This window comes from Phalangium opilio, unplaced genomic scaffold (genome assembly GCF_054372755.1).
Source record: "Phalangium opilio isolate 3A_F unplaced genomic scaffold, DU_Popi_V2 ptg000025l_1, whole genome shotgun sequence".
Lineage (NCBI taxonomy): Eukaryota > Metazoa > Arthropoda > Arachnida > Opiliones > Phalangiidae > Phalangium > Phalangium opilio.
The window spans coordinates 2,745,388-2,762,261 of record NW_028324156.1 but is presented as its reverse complement, the minus strand read 5'-3'; the positions used below and the strand labels follow the sequence as shown (position 1 = coordinate 2,762,261).

Sequence of the window (16,874 nt, the reverse complement as noted above, 5' to 3'; positions counted from 1 at the left end):
GGGTGATTCGAAAAATTCTGTACTTTAGTCTGTCGATCAATTTCGAGTTTATTTCCGAAAGTCGAGCAAATTAAATAAAACAATCGATTTAGAACGACTAATTATCACGGAAAAAGGCTTATTCAACATCTTTTATGATTATTCCATGCTAATTTAAAATTTTCGCCCCCTTAGGCACCCTAAAAAAGGCCATCTTTACACTTTAAACGCTTAAATTTTAATTATCAAGGTCTTCTTACACAATATAGCTTACAAATATAATTATAATTAAACAAATTAATGTGGTAAACCTTCATTTCTACCCTTTGGAAACCTCAAAACAACGAAATCCAAATATTCATCTTTAATTGATACGATAAAGGCTCGAAAGATGCCGGTAGTGCATGCGAGAAAGATATCTTCAACTTAACTCCTCCCACAATTCTGTACTTTAGTCAGCTTAGGCCCCTTTATGTTTCTTAATTAATTCGGGCTAATTCATTTAATTACTTCAATATAAACGAGTGGTATAAATTAAAAAACACCCCTTTTCATCCCCTTCAAATTTCCACTTAATTTTCTCAACTAATTCTTATTAATACGACCCCAAACTACTCTTAGGCACCCGCTGAGTATGATATATTTTGTCAACCAATAATCAAACCGGATATATCTGGCGGGTGATTCGAAAAATTCTGTACTTTAGTCAGTCGATCAATTTCGAGTTTTTTCGCGGAAATCGAGCAAATTAATCAAAACAATCGATTTAGAACGACTAATTATCATGGAAAAAGGCTTATTCAACATCTTTTATAATTATTCCATCCAAATTTAAAATTTTCGCCCCCTTAGGCACCCTAAAAAAGACCATTTTTACAATTTAAACGCTTAAATTTTAATTATGAAAGTCTTCTAACACAATAATAATTACAAATATAATTGTAATTAAACTAATTAATGTGGTAAACCTTCATTTGAACCCTTTGGAAACCTCAAAACAACGAAATCCAAATATGATATATATTCATCTTTAATTGATACCATAAAGGCTCGAAAGATGCCGGTAGTGCATGCGAGAAATATATCTTCAACTTAACTCCGCCCACAATTCTGTACTTTAGTCAGCTTAGGCCACTTTACGTTTCTTAATTATCCCGGCCTAATTCGTTTCATTATTTGAATATAAAGAAGTAGTAATAATTAAACAAAACACCTTCTTTCACCCCCTGTAATTTACCACTTTATTCTCTCAAGTAATCCTGATTAAATCTATCCCAAACCACCCTTAGGCACCCGCTGAGTAGGATATATTTTGTCAACCAATAATGAAACCGGATATTTCTGGCGGGTGATTCGAAAAATTCTGTACTTTAGTCTGTCGAGAAAATTCGAGTTTTTTCGCGGAAATCGAGCAAATTAATTAAAACAAACGATTTAGAAAAACTAATTAACATGGAAAAGGCATATTCAACATCTTTTATAAATATTTAACGCCAATTTAAAATTTTCGCCCCCTTAGGCACCCTAAAAAAGGCCATTATTACAATTTAAACGCTTAAATTTAACACAATATAGATTACAAATATAATTGTAATTAAACTAATTAATGAGGTAAACTTTCATTTCTACCCTTTGGTAACCTCAAAACAACCGAAACCAAATATGAAAAATATTCGACTTTTTTATCGCTTTAAAAAATACAATAAGCTAGTCTTCAAATATCATATCAATCACGATACTAATCTTCATTAAAACTAGTTAATTATTTTCATCCCCTTAATTAATGGCGTTACGAAAAAGGCTCTACACGTGTCGGGAGTGAACTTAACTCCGCCCACAATTCTGTACTTTAGTCAGCTTAGGCCACTTTACGTTTCTTAATTATCCCGGCCTAATTTGTTTCATTATTCCAATATAAACAAGTGGTATAAATTAAAAGAACACCCCTCTTTCACCCCTTGTAACAACTTACTGCAGCACAGGGGATATAATGAGTAAAGGTCAGGAAAACAAAATATAAAAACAAGGGCTTTAAACTATAAAATCAAAAGTAGAAGTTGAGTTGGGGTGAAATCTGAATCATCCACTGTCGCTTTTAGCAAATCAATAACCTTTCAAACGGGTATAAAAAAACTAAAGGGGCATTGACAAAAACGAAAAAGGGACTGTGAGACGATATAACGGTTACATCCCTCTTCACTAAGATAAAAAATATATAGGTATAAATAATTTAGCTTAATATCTATATCAAAAGTTGCATTATTTTGATGGATACTTGAAACCGAAACCCAATTAAACTCTTAGGAAGCAATTAGCAACATACAATTTCTGAGAAAATGTGAGAAAGACCATCCATAAGGTTGTGCAAGAGCTATAGATTTTACTATTCTAGTGGACTTTAATGCACGAACTTATCTCTTTCCCAATAATGACTGACATGGCAAGTTAATATGTTTGGGCATCGGCGTGTGTCACGCAGTGGTTTTACTTTATCATAGCGAAGAGCGAACTAGTCAATCTATGAACATAAAATAATTGAAAAAGAATGAACTACAAAATTATTTAAAACAAAAACTGTAGCGACAAAATTAAAAATAAACTATATAGCTAGTTGGAAGTAGAAAAATATAAACCAAATAGTTGCATCTGTAAAATAAATAATAAAATCTCTACAATCAGAGTGGTTCTGCGTCGGCTTAAGACGGCGACGGACTTCTTGGGGCCTCCGGCTGGATGTTCTTTGGCCAGGGAATTCTCAGTACGGGACCTCCTCTTATTTATAAACCCTTTTACCAAACCTAACAATAGCATGACGCACATCTTAGTCCTACCTTAATTTCTATTTTTTTAAATATAACACTCCTATGTTAAAACCCTTTGCATGGTTGCCAATACAGTAGTAATACATAAAAGTTAAAGGGACAAAGGGTAAAGATAATTGGTCTATGGCGAAGGTGAGTCGGACTTGAAGAAATGAGAAGAAAGGTGCACGATGTTGGTGACAGTGAGTCGGACCTAAATAAAAGAAGACGACCCAAGGGCTAGTAATAGCAGCCACATCGAGACCTTGATAATTAAAAGTTAAGCGTTTAAATTGTAATAATGGCCTTTTTTAGGGTGCCTAAGGGGGCGAAAATTTTAAATTGGCGTTAAATATTTATAAAAGATGTTGAATATGCCTTTTCCATGTTAATTAGTTTTTCTAAATCGTTTGTTTTAATTAATTTGCTCGATTTCCGCGAAAAAACTCGAATTTTCTCGACAGACTAAAGTACAGAATTTTTCGAATCACCCGCCAGAAATATCCGGTTTCATTATTGGTTGACAAAATATATCCTACTCAGCGGGTGCCTAAGGGTGGTTTGGGATAGATTTAATCAGGATTACTTGAGAGAATAAAGTGGTAAATTACAGGGGGTGAAAGAAGGTGTTTTGTTTAATTATTACTACTTCTTTATATTCAAATAATGAAACGAATTAGGCCGGGATAATTAAGAAACGTAAAGTGGCCTAAGCTGACTAAAGTACAGAATTGTGGGCGGAGTTAAGTTGAAGATATATTTCTCGCATGCACTACCGGCATCTTTCGAGCCTTTATGGTATCAATTAAAGATGAATATATATCATATTTGGATTTCGTTGTTTTGAGGTTTCCAAAGGGTTCAAATGAAGGTTTACCACATTAATTAGTTTAATTACAATTATATTTGTAATTATTATTGTGTTAGAAGACTTTCATAATTAAAATTTAAGCGTTTAAATTGTAAAAATGGTCTTTTTTAGGGTGCCTAAGGGGGCGAAAATTTTAAATTTGGATGGAATAATTATAAAAGATGTTGAATAAGCCTTTTTCCATGATAATTAGTCGTTCTAAATCGATTGTTTTGATTAATTTGCTCGATTTCCGCGAAAAAACTCGAAATTGATCGACTGACTAAAGTACAGAATTTTTCGAATCACCCGCCAGATATATCCGGTTTGATTATTGGTTGACAAAATATATCATACTCAGCGGGTGCCTAAGAGTAGTTTGGGGTCGTATTAATAAGAATTAGTTGAGAAAATTAAGTGGAAATTTGAAGGGGATGAAAAGGGGTGTTTTTTAATTTATACCACTCGTTTATATTGAAGTAATTAAATGAATTAGCCCGAATTAATTAAGAAACATAAAGGGGCCTAAGCTGACTAAAGTACAGAATTGTGGGAGGAGTTAAGTTGAAGATATCTTTCTCGCATGCACTACCGGCATCTTTCGAGCCTTTATCGTATCAATTAAAGATGAATATTTGGATTTCGTTGTTTTGAGGTTTCCAAAGGGTAGAAATGAAGGTTTACCACATTAATTTGTTTAATTATAATTATATTTGTAAGCTATATTGTGTAAGAAGACCTTGATAATTAAAATTTAAGCGTTTAAAGTGTAAAGATGGCCTTTTTTAGGGTGCCTAAGGGGGCGAAAATTTTAAATTAGCATGGAATAATCATAAAAGATGTTGAATAAGCCTTTTTCCGTGATAATTAGTCGTTCTAAATCGATTGTTTTATTTAATTTGCTCGACTTTCGGAAATAAACTCGAAATTGATCGACAGACTAAAGTACAGAATTTTTCGAATCACCCGCCAGATATATCCGGTTTGATTATTGGTTGACAAAATATATCATACTCAGCGGGTGCCTAAGAGTAGTTTGGGGTCGTATTAATAAGAATTAGTTGAGAAAATTAAGTGGAAATTTGAAGGGGATGAAAAGGGGTGTTTTTTAATTTATACCACTCGTTTATATTGAAGTAATTAAATGAATTAGCCCGAATTAATTAAGAACTGACTAAAGTACAGAATTGTGGGAGGAGTTAAGTTGAAGATATCTTTCTCGCATGCACTACGGGCATCTTTCGAGCCTTTATCGTATCAATTAAAGATGAATATTTGGATTTCGTTGTTTTGAGGTTTCCAAAGGGTAGAAATGAAGGTTTACCACATTAATTTGTTTAATTATAATTATATTTGTAAGCTATATTGTGTAAGAAGACCTTGATAATTAAAATTTAAGCGTTTAAAGTGTAAAGATGGCCTTTTTTAGGGTGCCTAAGGGGGCGAAAATTTTAAATTAGCATGGAATAATCATAAAAGATGTTGAATAAGCCTTTTTCCATGATAATTAGTCGTTCTAAATCGATTGTTTTATTTAATTTGCTCGACTTTCGGAAATAAACTCGAAATTGATCGACAGACTAAAGTACAGAATTTTTCGAATCACCCGCCAGAAATATCCGGTTTCATTATTGGTTGACAAAGTATATCATACTCAGCGGGTGCCTAAGGGTGATTTGGGGTGGTTTTAATAAGGATTACTTAAGGAAATAAAGTGTAAAGTTACAGTGGGTGAAAGGGGGTGTTTTTTAATTCATAACATTGGTTTTAATTGAAATAATTAAATGAATTAGGCCGGGATAATTAAGAAACATAAAGGGGCCTAAGCTGACTAAAGTACAGAATTGTGGGCGGAGTTAAGTGGTCCTAACGCCGTCAAAGTAAATCGTTATTTTTTAAAGAATTAGATGTTTTGAATGATAGAAAAGCTTAAATTCGTAAAATGTTAATCATTTTTAATTATAATTAAATGTATTTTACTCCCCATCGGTCCCCTTGGTGAAAAATAACGTTTAGGATGAAGTTTCCTCTACCGCCGTTTCGCCCGACTGGGATTTTAGTGATTTCCGACCTTAGGCAACCTTAGGCACATTCGATTTTTTCTGTACTTTAGTCTTGCCCATAAACCTACGGTCCTATCCCTAAAATCATGAGTGAGAGGCAGGTCAGAAGGGAGATGTACCGCTTTCACCCCAACAAAATAACAAAGATAACACCATCCGGAAACCAACGAAATGGTAAATAATATTAAAAAAAAATGCTTCAAAATAATTAGATCTTAAATTTTGCCAATTAGACCTATTTCGTTTCTATTTTATCAAAGGCTCGAAATGTCCTAAAGCGCGTAGTGGACACAGAATTGTTGTTGATGAAGCTAATGTCTATTCCTTCGGTGGATACAATCCCACCATGGAAATTGACGATAACGAACTTCAATCTAATGATGATTATCTAGCATCTTGCCCACTTTTTAGAGAGGTAGGGTACTTTAAACGAAACAATTTTAATTTAACCCAACCCCAATCAATAATTGATCATCATTACTTTCATAGTTATGGAAGTTTAATTTGGTCTCTAAAACTTGGGTCAAATTAAAAACTACCGGTTATATGCCGGAAGAACTGGCATCCCACGCCGCTTTGCTTTTGGACGATAAACTTTTAGTATTTGGAGGAACTGGAGTACCTTTTGGCGCGTCTAGTTCCAATAGAGTTCACATTTGTAACTTAAAAAACTTAGAATGGAGTCAGATCGAAACTCACGGTACCAAACCCACTGAGCAATACGGACAAGCTATGGCCCTGTACCAAGAATGCCTATACGTTGTAGGGGGTACAACTGGTTTTGAATATTCCATGGACGTCCATCAATTAAACCTGACCACAAAAGAGTGGAAGGAACTCATTCCAACTACTAAAGATAAACCAGCTGAAAGGTTCGGTGGTTATTCTCGAGTCGTCAAGTGATTTTTCTAACACAATGTTTTGGAAATAGATATCGACACGAAATTGCTATTGAAAATGGGAAAATTTATATCTTAGGGGGTGGAACTGCGTTAAGTAGTTTTGGACTGAAAAAAATTCCAGTTTTTGATATTGAAAAACAGCAATGGAAAAAGATAAAAACCTATCCAGATCTTAGCATACAACAGGGCTACCCTTTACCGAGAAGATGTCACGGATCTGTTAAATCAGGCCCACGTACGCAGGCTTCTATCTTACAAAACCATTAACCATGGATAAAGAATGCGCGTACGGAAATTTGTTTTCACTCTACAGGATCGGCAACTCCCTATCTCGAACGACAGCTTATTCTGTATATACTCTGTTACAACGTCGGTTGTCAGCACGCGCAAAGCTGTTTCTCTATGTAACGTAGCTTTGTACGTGCTGACAAGAGACAAAAAACTTCAGGATCTTCAGGATTTAAAATATCCGCGAGTTTTTTAGCTCGAGTGCACGGACCTCTAGGCCTTAGATTCAAATACGTGTGAAATTGCCTACAGCCTACTGCACCTATTTGAAACTAAGGCCTAGAGGTCCGTGCACTCGAGCTAAAAAACTCGCGGATATTTTAAATCCTGAAGATCCTGAAGTTTTTTGTCTCTTGTCAGCACGCACAAAGCTACGTTACATAGAGACCTAGCTTTGCGCGTGTTGACAACTGATGTTGTAACAGAGTATATACAAAATAAGCTGTCGTCCGAGATAGGGAGTTGCCTATCCTATAGCGTGAAAACAAATTTCAGCACGCGCATTCTTTATCCATGCTTTAACCATACGTATTGAAATAATTTTTGCATGTCAATAGACGTTTTTATCTGCGGAGGACATGATGGTTCAATGGTGTTTCCGGACATTTGGAGGTTAAACTTGCATACAATGCAATGGGCAAAGTTACCCCAATCTTTACCGAGACCAGTTTATTTTCATTCAACGGGTTTATCTCCAGTAATTCAATGTTTAATCATGGATAAAGAATGCGCGCGAGGAAATTGGTTTTCATGCTACAGGATCGGCAACTCCCTATCTCGAACGACAGCTTATTCTGTATATACTCTGTTACAACATCGGTTGTCAGCACGCGCAAAGCTAGGTCTCTATGTAATCTAGCCTTGCGCGTGCTGACAACAGACAAAAATCTTCAGGATTTAAAATCGTTTAAAATATCCTGAAGTTTTTTGTCTCTTGTCAGCACGCGCAAGGCTAGATTACATAGAGACCTAGCTTTACGCGTGCTGACAACCAATGTTGTAACAGAGTTTATACAGAATAAGCTGTCGTTCGAGATAGAGAGTTGCCTATCCTGTAGAGCGAAAACAAATTTCCTCACGCGCATTCTTTATCCATGGTTTAATTATTAAATTAAACTAATAATAATTATTATTTATCTTGTTAGAATGGACAAATGTTCATTTTTGGTGGTGTAACCAGCGTGGGGGAAAATAAGAGAACGAGCAATTTGTATTCCATGTGGATTAAAATCCCTCCGTTAAAGGAATTGGCTTGGTTAGCGGTTCAACATTACGCGCCTAAGTTACACCTCGAAGTACGACCTAAATTATTCGAACAAGGAGTTCCCGCTTCCTTATTGGATAGAGTTGATTTTGAACAATCAAAAAATGATCTAAACGCTGCCGCAGCGGCTTTGCAAGATCTTCAAGCAGCCATGCCTTAAATTTGTTTCTTTCTCTCATTAAAATTGATTAAAATGCATTTTACTCTTTAATGATATTTACTTTCAATTAATTATTTGGCCTTAATTAAAGTGCAATTTCATTTTAATTAATTAATTATCTTATTATTATAATAATTCTTGTACAAAGAAATTTGGAAATTTAAATTTTCTAACGCAAATAAAAATAATGTAAAGATGACGGTGAATGTTGAACAATCTTTTTATATAAACGAAGAAGCAACGCCAAAGCTTTTATAATTTTAAAATTGAACAGAAGTAAAGAGAAGATAAAATATTTAAAAAAACCACGACACTTTTAAATTAAAAAAAAAATAAAACTCTATAACTTATAAAAATGAAACATTCGTTCGTTAAATTCATCAATTCATTGTTGTTTGCAGTCTGGAATTTCTGTTTCGATTATGGACTCCATTTCAGCGGATTTTATAGTTGGTACAATAGATTTGGCGCCGCTGTTTCGTACCATACCACTATTACCATCATTACCACCACCAGTACCACCATCTTTAAGTGGTTTTATAACTTCAGGGGTGTTTTTCCAACTAACCATTTTTGGGCTTTCTTTTTTAACTTCCGTGACGTTTAATAAGTCTTTTAACGTAGAAGACTGGTTTTCTTTTTCATTTGGTAATACGGAGCTTCGTGATGAGGGTTGAAATTTATCCTTAATAGTTATAGGGGGTGTTGGAATAGTTTCCCGTTTAAGATTTATCTTTTCTACACGACCAGACTGTTTTGTTATTGTTGATTTAGTATTTTCATTTTCATTTCCGGAAACGGATGAAGAGCCTGAAAATAAAAGTTGAGGTAACGTAACATTACATTATACCAAGAAGCGATATTTAGTTTATTAGGGAGAAGGCATAAATTCGCCCCACATTTCCAGCAGATTTATCTCCAGTCCAAACGTATAGTAGGTCCGGAGTTACTCCCCGCCGCCTCTAAATTACAACCAGCTTCTCATTGGTTCTTGAAAACGCACGTCAGCGCGTCTACGCGAATGACGAAAATTACAGTCATATTTTCCGACTGAGGAGAGGCGAAATAGCCCGGCCTCCTTTTACGCCCCCCCCCTGCACTTTGAAAGGGGGACTGGGACTATGGCGCGCGAATACTTAGGCATCTTATACCTTCTCCCTAATAAACTAGATATCACTTCTTGGTTATACCTTAAAAGAACGGCCTTTTTCTAAATATTAAAAGGAAAAATAATAATAACAATTAATGATCTCTTATTACTAAATAATTAGCATTTAATTAGTCTTAAAAATAATCAAGGACTACTGCGCCAACCGCCATTGTTTTAAAGGAGTCTGCTAGCCCGACCTTTCAGCCTTTCAACCAATCCCGTGGCGGTAAGGGGTTCGGGCTAGCAGACGCCACTAAAGCAATGGCGGGCGGCGCAGTAGTCCTTGATTATTTTTAAGACTAATTAAATGCTAATTATCATATTGTAATAAGATATCATCCATTTATAAAGGCCGTGGTTCTTTTAATTAAGGATATAATGTTATGTTGCCTGAAATTTTCAATTTTAAATGAATAAACAAGTGATTTTTCTTACTTTTAAGAACCAAGATTCGATTTTTCAAGCTCATTATTTCACTCTGTAACGATTCGATTTGATGTTCGGCGTGATATAATTGGTCTTTAGCTCTGATAAGTTCCTCAGAGATGGAATGATTCTCTTTTCGGAAACTCGCAATTTCTTTCTCCTTTTTTTCAACTTCCAATCTGAAAAAATAGATCAAGAATTAATAAATTGTTTAAATTAATTAAAAAACATGGTTTAATACTTGGCTTTGTTCAGCAGAATGTTAAGGTGCTTATTAGCCAGACTATCACTGGATTCAGACATAGCATCGACACGAGTTACGTTTAATTTTTTAATTTCAACAGGGCTTTCCATTGCTTTTTCATTTAGAAGTTGATTTAACCGCGTTATTTCGTTTCGAGCTTGAGAAAGGGACCCTTCTAAATCCGTAATACGATTACGGTCAACTCGTTGGCCTTTTAAGCAAAGGAGCGTGTTCAATTGGGTCTAAAAGAATTAAAAAATACAGCCCTTTACATTAGTTTCTTGTATTAATTTTAAGGGTGTGCGGGTAGTGATTTTTCAATTTCGAATCGGGTTCGGGTAATCAAAAATACTGTTATCGGGTATCGGGGCGGGTACCCGAATTTTTGTCGGGTATTCGGGTAATTAGGCTTAGCCGAAAAATGGTTGTCGGGTAATAGTCGGGTATTAAAAGTTAGACGAATAGTTAGTTATCGGTGTGGGTACCCAAAATATTTTGCCTGGTATTCGGGTAATTACTAATTAGGCTTAAATAAATTGATATTTCTTTAGTACACTTCTTACAGTTATATCTTAGTTTCTTTTTGATACTTTCTTTAACTTCTGGTTCCGCTTTCACTTTCTTAACCCTTAGTCTTATTTCAACACATAATACTGGCAATATATAGGTGTGTCGCGTTGCGTGCGGTGATTCTAGTCTGTCTCAGAATGAAACTACCACAGAACGCATACCTTATGTGAACTAAATTTCACATTGAAACAGCGTTTCATGGAATTTCGTCATTCTTAAAATTTCGATTCTTTCTAAACCGGACAATGGGTGGTCCCCTTTCACTTCTGATTCCTATTTTTCTACCCGCGAATAACCCGACAACCAGTTTCAGCTTGTCACGGGTAATGGGGGGGATTATTTTTACTACCCGAGTAGTTTCGAATAGTTGGAAAATTCCCGAACGGGTAATCTTCGGGTACCGGGTACCCGCACACCCCTAATTAATTTAGAATAATAAATAATAGGTATACCTTTATTTTGGCATTTTGTTTGGTGAGAAAATCAATTTTATCTAAATGAGCTTGATTTATCTCCATTTCTCTGGATAATTTGGCTTCTAGGACTTTACGGTGATCTTCAACTTCGGAAAATAAGCAGTTTCCGCGTTTATTTTCATCAAACTGCTGGAATTTCAGTAATTCAATCTCTTCTCTGTATTCTTCCATCTGTTGTTTCGTTTCCTAGAAAATTCAACACGCGAAATTATTTAATTACCCTATAATACAAGAATTAGTAATTAGTAATTACCCTTTCCGTGGCAAAGCTATGTTTAATTTCTTCATCTTTATCGGCAACTTCAACTTCCAGTCTTTCCACCTTATTCATTAGATCGCGTATAATTTTTTTCTTATCATTAAGCTCATCTTGCAGATTTATTTGCATTTTAATCGCGATTCTCTTTAATTTAATTAAAAAAGTTATTAAAAGTTTATAAACGCTAATATTATGGAAAAGAAAATAAAAAAATTGTGGAATATTTACGCATCGTTTTTTGAGTTCCTCATTATCCGAGATCGCGTCACTTTCCGAAGTATTTGAAGAAAGGGCAGAGCTATTAGTTTCCTTCTCTTTCATTTCGTTTAGTTCCATCTTAAGATCCTGTATTTCTTTTTCCTTTTCCCAAAGGGCATCCAACATTTCATCCCGTTTTTCCTCCAACTCCGTACGTTCAGTCTGAATCTCCTGAATTTTCTTCTCCAAGGCTGTTTTCTCAAGGATAAGTTTCTTCTTTACTAACTCGACACTCTCAAGCTTCTCTGATAAGGCGTCAAAGTCAACAGATTCGTTTAAATTAACGTTCTTTAACTTCATGGTCAAAGAATGCTTCTCTTGTTGAAGTTCTTCCACCAGAGTTTTGTAACGATTCAACTGTAACTTCAATTCATCATTTTCTTCGCTCAAGAAATGTTTCTCTTGCAAAAGTTGGTTCCCCAACTTTGCTGCCTCGTGAACTGTAGTTTTTTCATCTTTTAAACGCTGGTTAAGTCGATTTATTTCAGTTTGGATAATTTCCTTTACTTCGGGATCCAAATTTAAATCGTCAAGATTAAATCTTGACTTCCCGATTTTCACTGCATTTTTCAAGCCAAGGCCTAACACTTCTTCATCAACGGCAACGGCTGGTTCCATTTCAATGTCACACGTTTTTAATCACCGTTAAAACTCTCTTAACAGAACGGATAAATTTAAATTATTTCTACAACAAAAAGAAATTGAAAACGCTGCTCAATTTTAATCACCAAAACTATAAAATGTAATACGCGACTGTGACTTCCGACTCCACGACACTCCAGGACATTTAAAAATGCCGGATAACTGAAAACGTGTGTCACGTGGTACAGTACAATGGCGCTCTCTGTTGGCAGCCATCTATCTCATTGGCTGGCATAGATAAAATCCGCGAAATTAAAAAACAAAAACCCACGTGGATATTAAAAAGAAAGAAAGAATCGACACTGTAGTTGTTGGAAATATGATTTATTTTGTGATTGTTCTAAATTATATCAAATTTTTATTCAAGTTTCGCAACTATGTTAAATTTCTCCAGCAAAGAAACTGGTTGAAACTTTATTCGATTGACATTCTAGAATGTAAATAAAGATTTCCCATATATTTAAAACTCACTTTTTCGCATAAAAAAAGGCCCTTAAAGTAGTCTGTTTTTAAAAAATAATAAATTAGATAAAATACCTCATTAGTCATGCTGCTGAAAATAGGCGATTTTCCGTTGACCTTAGGGACGTTTTTAAATTTCTTTGGCATTCCAAAGATTTCGATGTTATCAATAAACATGTTACCATTATAACCCTTATGGATTACGTTCGAGGTTAAATTGAAGTTACCTTCCTAGAATTATTATTTTTTTTTAAGAATATTAGTCTAATCTTTAAAAACTTGACTAGAACTGACCTCCAATTTAGCCTCGAAATGAATTAGATTGTACTGTTTATTCTCGTAGGCGTCTTGAGTTTCCCCGTCATCCCAATACAGTTCTCCATTGGCTTTACCGTCTTTCAAGGCTACGATCAAATGAAAATTGTTTTTCCTACTTTCGGTGGTAGTTAAACCGGGTTCATGGCATGGTAGAATATGTCCACCCCTAACTAGTAGATTAATTTGGTCTAATTCGGCGGCAAATTGTACGTGAGACCCAGCGTCTGGAAGTACCTCCCCGTCGTAATAATTGTACCAGAGGTCTTTAGGGATGTAGGCTTTAACGAGTTTAGTTCCCTATTTGATAAGTTAGAGTTACATCTCTTAATTCGTACCATTTAGCTTATAACCATAAGTTTATAAGATATGTTCCTACCATAAGTATGACACTACCTATACTTCGTAATGCTAGAGACTTACAGCTCGAGCTAGTTCTAGCAGAACGACAAGCGAGAATTGAAGACTACACTCGGTTAGTTTTGCAGTCCAGTCTGTACTAAGCCGCCTTTGACAGCGCCAAAACCAGGCGTCGCTTTACCTCGAATCTATGACCTATCTCATTCACTTCATGACAAGCTCCCGTTTGTAACCAGAGACAAACTTATGGAACATATCTTATGAACTTATGTTATAACTTTTAAGAACCTCTTCCAAAATCGGTACAACTAAGAACGCTGGTCCCCATAAGAAAGTTGTAGCTATATCATGAGTATTCTTATCTTCTGGAAATCTTTAACATAAAGTTAATACACTAAAAACCTTTTGGGGAAAATCAATTCAAGGCTTACTCGAAAAACAGGGGTCTAAAAACAGTTTCGGCATAAACATGGCTACGATAGAAAAGAGTGTAGAGATACGGTAATAAGCGGTAACGAATTAACAAGGATTTCCTCGCGGAATTCTCTACAGTTTCGCCTAAAGCGGCTGGATCTTGATCCTACACAAAATTATTTAATACGATCAGGAATACATACAGGTAATAGGAATCATAGTGCACCATCACGTACCACAGTATCGTTGCTATTATGATTACGAGAAAATGGATAAAACGCTCCTAAACTATGCCATCTCGCGCAAAGTTCAACGGTGGTATTCATATGAAACCCGCAGATATCATTACCCATCATTGGGATACCAAAAATGCCCGCGTTCAAAGTTGCTGCAAGTAACCCTACTAGAACCCAACTTCAAATATATTTAAAAACATTTACCTACCTGGAATGGTGTACTTGATATGTTCCCAGTTGGAATTAATGTCTCCTGACCAATGTCCAGTGTAGGCTCCTTGACCGGCAAAGGTTGAATGAGAAATTACGAATGGCCTCTTACCTGGCATGAGTTGTCTTAAGGCGCTGTTGTTGAAAAATGCATTGCATTAACAAATTAACAGATTCCTGTCAAGTTAAGGTCTTTGTTGTTACTGGTTGCTCGAGATTCCGCTGGTGAGACCATGGAGGTTATGTAGATTGTAATGGGTGGTTGAGTGATGGTGGGCCGACATACAAATAGTACCAGATGATAGACCGTTGACCCCGGCGCCTGGTGGTACGTAAGGCGGGTTTTCAAGTTCGTCGTCTTTAGGGCAACCCCATAATGAGCCATCCCTGAAGTTGGACGGTTCGTTCATATCCTGGGGACGGAATTACAATCGTAACATGATGACGCTGTCATATTAATTTAACCGCAGAATTAAGGCTTACAATCCATAGCCCGTCGAATTTCACTTGGTCGTAGAGCATGGCGTATTGTTTCGCGTTATATTCGTCAACTCTAGGGTGATTAAAATCGATAAAGACTGTGTCTACTTCATTGTAGACCTTGCCATAAAGAATTTCTCCACTGGCGTTCTTGATAAAGACGTCCATTTGTACTCCGTCGTCGTACGGAGGGTATGTACCTCGCTTCTCGGCTCCACTCACCCCAATATCCTGAAAACGTCGAATTTAGATTACGATAACCTTTGATGAACGCGTTCTTAACATACCATAATAACGACATAGTGCATTCCTTCCTTGTGAAGTTGGTCGGCGAATTCAGGGAGACCGGCAAAGTTGACTTTATCGTAGGTGTAATCGTTATTATGGTCCATATAATCAATGTCCGACCATTGAGTGTCAAAGGGTATTTTAGCGTTTTTGGTTCTTTGGTACGCGGCTTTGGTCTTGTTTAAGCTACCGTAACCGTACTTGCAAAGATGGAAACCCAAGCTCCAAAAAGGAGGCATGGCCGAATGACCGATCAGTCCTTGATATTGTTGGACAACCTCAGCCGGACTATCACCCAACATGACGTAAAAGTCAAACACGCCACCGATTGGTCGGAATGTGATACCCGGTGTGGGTTGCGTCAAGATTTCTGAGACATTAAATATTTTTTTGAACCATGTCAAAAAGTCAACTGCGGAAGTTTAACTTACCCATTATGTTACTGTTTAAAAGAAAGACACCGTGGCTTTTGGTATCATTTTCCAATTGAAAGTAGAAAGGGTGAGAACAGTAGAGATGCGGCGTCACGTGAGGTGGTCTATCCTTGTTAATAAAAGTGAATCTGGACCAATCGTTTTCAACTAGAATACGGTCTTGGTGTTCGCATAAACCGTAGAAACCTTTAGAAGGAACTTTGAAATTCAATTGCAAGAGTTGGTCGGTGTAGATCATGTTGGAGAGTTGGGTATCAATGCTAAAATCACGTAAAGACTTAGCATCGCAACTCCTAAGACAAATCGTCGACTTTCTTACATTTTAACCCCATTACTCTTACGGGTGACGACCAAATTACCCTCAAGATCAACTTTCACGTGGTATTTTCGATCCGCAACTTTGCCCCGAGGTACAGACGATATCAAGGGGTACGGGGTTTCGTAACGTTCGGCTTTCGCATCCGTTATCTACAATATGAAGTCATTCGAGCCAAATTAGGCCTAATTAAGTTAACTGACATAGAAGACGAAAAATAACCTTAATCCTCAATCGTGATTCGTCAACGGGTGTAATTTCCAGATGAATTTCTTGCACTTCTTTCGGTAAACCAGTTGGAATCTTTCTTCTAAAAGACGCCTTGATACCATCGTCACTCTCAACGTACCTAAACAGCTCGTAACCTTGATACTTGGATGGAAAGTAGCAATAAGGCGTTCCTAAGCCTAATTGAGAACCATTCTTGGCGTCCTTAGGCGCAGTCCAACAACAACCTCTCTTAGTGCACGTGTCTTGGGTTGAATTTGGTTCGGGATGGCAATCGAACTTGTCCAAATCCTCGACGTCGCTGCAAACGGGGCTGTCCGGTAATGGGTCCTGGTTGATCGTTTTAAGCTTAATTTGACCTTCGATTTCTATCTTTATTTTATCGAAATCTGGTACAACAATCATGCGTGATTTGTACCGGTAACTAGGGTGGCGGCGTTCCCATTCGTTATGGATGAAATAAGTCGCCGTAATAAATATAATAATCACAGCTGCCACGAAATATGGTGCCAAAAGACCAGAACGTCGGCGTTTGTCAACCCTGGGTCGAGTTTCAACCAAAATCTCTTGGTCGGGGTCCTTACGAGAAGGCGTACCTCCAGGTACTGGTACAGTCATAACTTCTTTTCTTTTTTAAATGGTTATTGACCTGACAACAAGAACAACAAGTAGGAGAATTTGATGACCTGCCTCGGTTAAGAGGGTACTTAAAAGAACTATAATCTGCAGACAATTTTCCAGTCACCTGGGAATGTGATACTCCCACCAAAAATCAAGACTTATCTTATCCATAAATAGA

At 36.5% G+C, this 16,874-nt stretch overlaps 3 protein-coding genes across 3 annotated transcripts; 1 reads left to right on the top strand and 2 right to left on the bottom strand.

The window, feature by feature from the left end:
* The first annotated feature begins 5,757 nt into the window (after positions 1 to 5,757).
* On the top strand, positions 5,758 to 8,513 carry slim (scruin like at the midline). Its single transcript, XM_089869191.1, has 6 exons — positions 5,758 to 5,867; positions 5,954 to 6,108; positions 6,183 to 6,565; positions 6,625 to 6,830; positions 7,441 to 7,580; positions 8,029 to 8,513. Exons 1-6 carry the CDS (start codon positions 5,780 to 5,782, stop codon positions 8,305 to 8,307), a joined length of 1,251 nt encoding a protein of 416 aa, XP_089725317.1. The 5' UTR covers positions 5,758 to 5,779; the 3' UTR covers positions 8,308 to 8,513.
* Positions 8,393 to 12,538, bottom strand: LOC149691733 (uncharacterized). The gene is made up of 6 exons (XM_089869180.1): positions 11,661 to 12,538; positions 11,427 to 11,576; positions 11,150 to 11,359; positions 10,125 to 10,369; positions 9,893 to 10,062; positions 8,393 to 9,117 (listed from the first exon to the last, which is right to left on the bottom strand). The coding sequence occupies exons 1-6, from the start codon at positions 12,306 to 12,308 to the stop codon at positions 8,693 to 8,695; spliced, it is 1,848 nt and encodes a 615-aa protein (XP_089725306.1). The 5' UTR covers positions 12,309 to 12,538; the 3' UTR covers positions 8,393 to 8,692.
* A 97-nt stretch (positions 12,539 to 12,635) lies between these two features.
* Positions 12,636 to 16,825, bottom strand: LOC149691732 (lysosomal alpha-glucosidase-like). Its single transcript, XM_089869174.1, has 13 exons — positions 16,070 to 16,825; positions 15,851 to 15,999; positions 15,529 to 15,791; positions 15,097 to 15,467; positions 14,813 to 15,040; positions 14,534 to 14,742; positions 14,328 to 14,464; positions 14,120 to 14,271; positions 13,901 to 14,049; positions 13,758 to 13,842; positions 13,089 to 13,409; positions 12,870 to 13,025; positions 12,636 to 12,762 (listed from the first exon to the last, which is right to left on the bottom strand). Exons 1-13 carry the CDS (start codon positions 16,691 to 16,693, stop codon positions 12,691 to 12,693), a joined length of 2,916 nt encoding a protein of 971 aa, XP_089725300.1. The 5' UTR covers positions 16,694 to 16,825; the 3' UTR covers positions 12,636 to 12,690.
* Between the last annotated feature and the right edge of the window lie 49 nt (positions 16,826 to 16,874).